The sequence below is a fragment of the Zalophus californianus genome, chromosome 1, assembly GCF_009762305.2.
Source record: "Zalophus californianus isolate mZalCal1 chromosome 1, mZalCal1.pri.v2, whole genome shotgun sequence".
Taxonomy (NCBI): Eukaryota; Metazoa; Chordata; class Mammalia; order Carnivora; family Otariidae; genus Zalophus; species Zalophus californianus.
This window is the reverse complement of record NC_045595.1, coordinates 198,090,841-198,094,547: the sequence shown is the minus strand read 5'-3', so window position 1 is coordinate 198,094,547 and position 3,707 is coordinate 198,090,841. Positions and strand designations below refer to the sequence as shown.

General features: G+C 43.9%; 1 protein-coding gene across 1 annotated transcript; it reads left to right on the top strand.

Annotated features, from left to right (window-relative positions):
- The first annotated feature begins 933 nt into the window (after nucleotides 1-933).
- Nucleotides 934-2,072, top strand: LOC113918284 (disks large homolog 3-like). Its single transcript, XM_035722552.1, is given in 3 exon segments — nucleotides 934-1,212; nucleotides 1,215-1,725; nucleotides 1,728-2,072. Coding segments are annotated over 3 exon segments (1,086 nt in total). The 5' UTR covers nucleotides 934-948; the 3' UTR covers nucleotides 2,039-2,072.
- Nucleotides 2,073-3,707: the final 1,635 nt, after the last annotated feature.

Here is a 3,707-nt window from a genome sequence, read left to right as displayed (position 1 = left end):
CAGTAATGGACTCTCTCCCAGTATTGAAAGGGGCATTTCAAAACAACAGATGATAAAGGTCAACTAGCAGAGAGAGAGTAGGGCCAGAAATTATACAACATTTCTATAACATCCCTGTGTGGTAGGCAAAACAATGGTCCCCAAAGAGGTCCATATCACATTGCCCAGCCTAAGGCGTTATGTTGCCTTGCATAGAAAAAGGAACACCGCAGATGCGGTTAAGGATCTTAAAATGGGGAAAGTAGCCAGGACTGTCTGGGTGAGCCCAGTGTAAACACAAGGGCCAATCGGGACAATAGTGAGACAAGAAAGTCAAATTCAGAGGAGCTGTAATGCCAATGATAGGCTGGGCCATGAGCCAAGGAATAGGGGCAGCTTCTTGGGGCTAGAGAAGGCAAGGAAAAAGATTCCCCACCCCCACAGCCTCCAAAAGGAACACAGCTCTATGACCCATTTCAGACTTCTGACCTCCAGAGCTGTAAGATAATAAATTTGTATTGTTTGAACCACCACATTTGACTCATTTGTTAAGACAGCAGTGGGAAACTAATAGAACATATACAAAGTTCTTAACACAATGCCAGCCACATAGTATTATTTTCATTATTTTTACCATTTAATATTTTTCTCGTTCTACTTTGGTCTTGCTTTATATATTTTGTTAACTTGCCATTTGTTAAATTCTAGATATTGGTGTGGAAATAAACTTTCTATTCTATTGGTATCATTTTCAGTCATGGAATCTAAAAAGAACAAAAACAAAAACAAACAAAAATCCCAGGACACTCTATTCTGTTTTAGAAATTATTAGAAACAGGTGTCCGTGGTCTCCCACATGGGACAGAAGGGCCGGCGGGAGCTGGCGCTTTCTCGGCACTAGACCTGGACTCCCACCCGGCGCCAGAGTACAGTTGCTTTGAATTGAAGATACGCGACTTGCGAGAACAAATGATGAACAGCAGCATGAGCTCTGGGTCTGGGTCCCTCCCAACAAGTGAGAAGAGGTCTTTGTATGTCAGGGCCCCGTTTGATTATGATGGAACTCGGGACAGCTGCCTGCCAAGCCAGGGCCTCAGCTTCTCCTATGGTGACATTCTGCACGTCATTAATGCATCTGATGATGAGTGGTGGCAGGCGAGACTGGTGACCCCGCATGGAGAAAGCGAGCAAATCGGTGTGATCCCCAGTAAGAAGAGGGTGGAAAAAAAAAGGAAGAAAGAGCTCGATTGAAAACCGTGAAGTTCCATGCCAGGACGGGGATGATTGAGTCTAACAGGTCGATCAAAACAAAACGTAAAAAGAGTTTCCACCTCTCTCGAAAGTTTCCATTTTACAAGAGCAAAGAAAATATGGCCCAGGAGAGCAGCATACAGGAACAGGGAGTGACATCCAACACCAGTGACAGCGAAAGCAGTTCCAAAGGACAAGAGGGTGCAATCTTGTCATATGAGCCAGTGACACGGCAGGAAATTCACTATGCAAGGCCTGTGATCATCCTGGGCCCAATGAAGGACAGAGTCAACGATGACCTGATCTCGGAGTTCCCGCGTAAATTTGGATCCCGTGTGCCACATACCACTCGGCCTCGGCGTGATAATGAGGTGGATGGACAAGACCACCGCTTTGTGGTCTCCCAAGAACAGATGGAGAAGGATATTCAGGACGACAAGTTCATTGAAGCAGGCCAATTTAATGATAATCTCTATGGGACCAGCATCCAGTCAGTGGGGGCAAGCACTGCATCTTAGATGTTTCCGGCAATGCTATCAAGAGGCTGCAGCAAGCACAGCTTTACCCCACTGTCATTTTCATCAAGCCCAAGTCCGTTGAAGCACTTATGGAAAGGAACCGATGGCAGACATACGAACAAGCAAATAAGATCTATGGCAAAGCCATGAAACTGGAGCAGGAGTTTGGAGAATACTTCACAGCCATTGTACAGGGTGACTCACTGGAAGAGATTTACAACAAGATCAAACAAATCATCGAGGACCAGTCTGGGCACTACATTTGGGTCCCATCCCCTGAAAAACTCTGAAGAACCCCCACCAAGCACTCTCTTGTGAACAGAAGACATCGAGTCCCTCTTCCCTCCTCCCTCTTCAGTCCTGTCCCCACCAGGAGAACAAATGTCTACTGTTCGTGTCCCCTTTTTTTGGTTTGTCCCAAAAATTGAGTTTTCTAGTCCTGTTCTGTTTTTTTAAATTTGCATCTTGTTTCAGTTTATTTTTTGAGATGATGCCATCTCACTCATCACGTGACGGTGCCCATTCCTGCATGGACCTTTCCCAAGCGCCAGCACAGGTGCAAATCCATCAGAGTCATTGTTTTCATAAAAACCAAGCAGAAGCGAAGAGACGAGAAGAGGATGGTCGGAAAGCCAGGCTCTGGACAGCTGCACGGCTTGTGAGGCGAGCTCAGTGTGCCGCATGCCAAGATGCCCCCGGGCATTTCTGCTTCTCACGCTGCCGTCACGCAGCGCTGAACGGTGCAACGTACGGCGACAGAAAGTATCTTATTTATATATAGATATATATATGCAATTTATATAAAATATATAGAAATTATTATATATATATTATACACTCTCATATAATATATATATTCACACACATTTGGACTAGAAAATCTATGGATATGGAGACTTCATCAATGGTACTGTGCTATTAGAGAAATGCTTCAATTTTCATATTCCAATCAGATGGCATCTTATATCCCAGCTGGTTGGGGAGGGATCGAAAGTGGTAGTAAGTGCTGTACCAAGGGCCCTCGCGTTTGGTCATTCTCTTGAAAGCTGAGGTTGTCTCTAGGTCGGGGTCAGCGAGCGGGCTTTTTCTCTGGGGGTGAGAGGGTTGGGGACCGGACCCCGAAGCAGCTGCCGCCCGGGAGGCACAGTCAGTCCCGGGTGCAGAAAGCGAGAGAATGGCTAACAGTGCTCCAGATTAAATTGCCTATTGTTTTCTGCCAAAAAAAAAAAAAAAAGAAAGAAATTATTAGAAACAGAAAGCAACTGCACTGTTTTGATGATTGCCCTTACGTTGGAAGCAACGGTTTTACTAACCAACCAAAAAAATGTTAAATTATTGTATCCATTTATATAGAAAGTTGGATTGCTAATTTTGTGATGCATTTGGAAGCATGGGGGGTATTGTACTTCTCAGGGGCTGAGCTGGTGATATGCATAGGAATTCCTCTTTCCTTTCCTTTTGACCCCTCAAAATACCAGGATGCTGTAATGAATTTTTGTTTAAACAGAAACTATCCCAGGCTTTTTCTTTCACCATTTTTTTTTCCTGAAGAGTGCTAACTGAAACTCGCATTATAAAAATTGTAATATCGCCTTTTTAATTGCGACAGCCTATTCAGAACATGATACTTATCCTTTCCATGGAGTCTCCCTAATATTTTCAACTTGAAGTAAATCCCCAGAGAAAAACTGAAACTAGTCCCATAAAAGAGAATTTAGCTTTGAAAATGGCCAGGTCATCTCTCAGATATGGTTTTTTCAACCAACACTGTCCATTTCCTGATCAATTTAAGCCACAGGGGCTTATCATGTCACATTGATTCTCCACCCACGTCAGAATGTCCTGACTGTCCTACATGAAACTCTGGATATAAAAACATGGGGTTTGGAAAATCCCTAAGAACCTTCTCTATCAACGATCAAGTTTGTAGAGCAACACCTAGAACAATCAAACCAAATT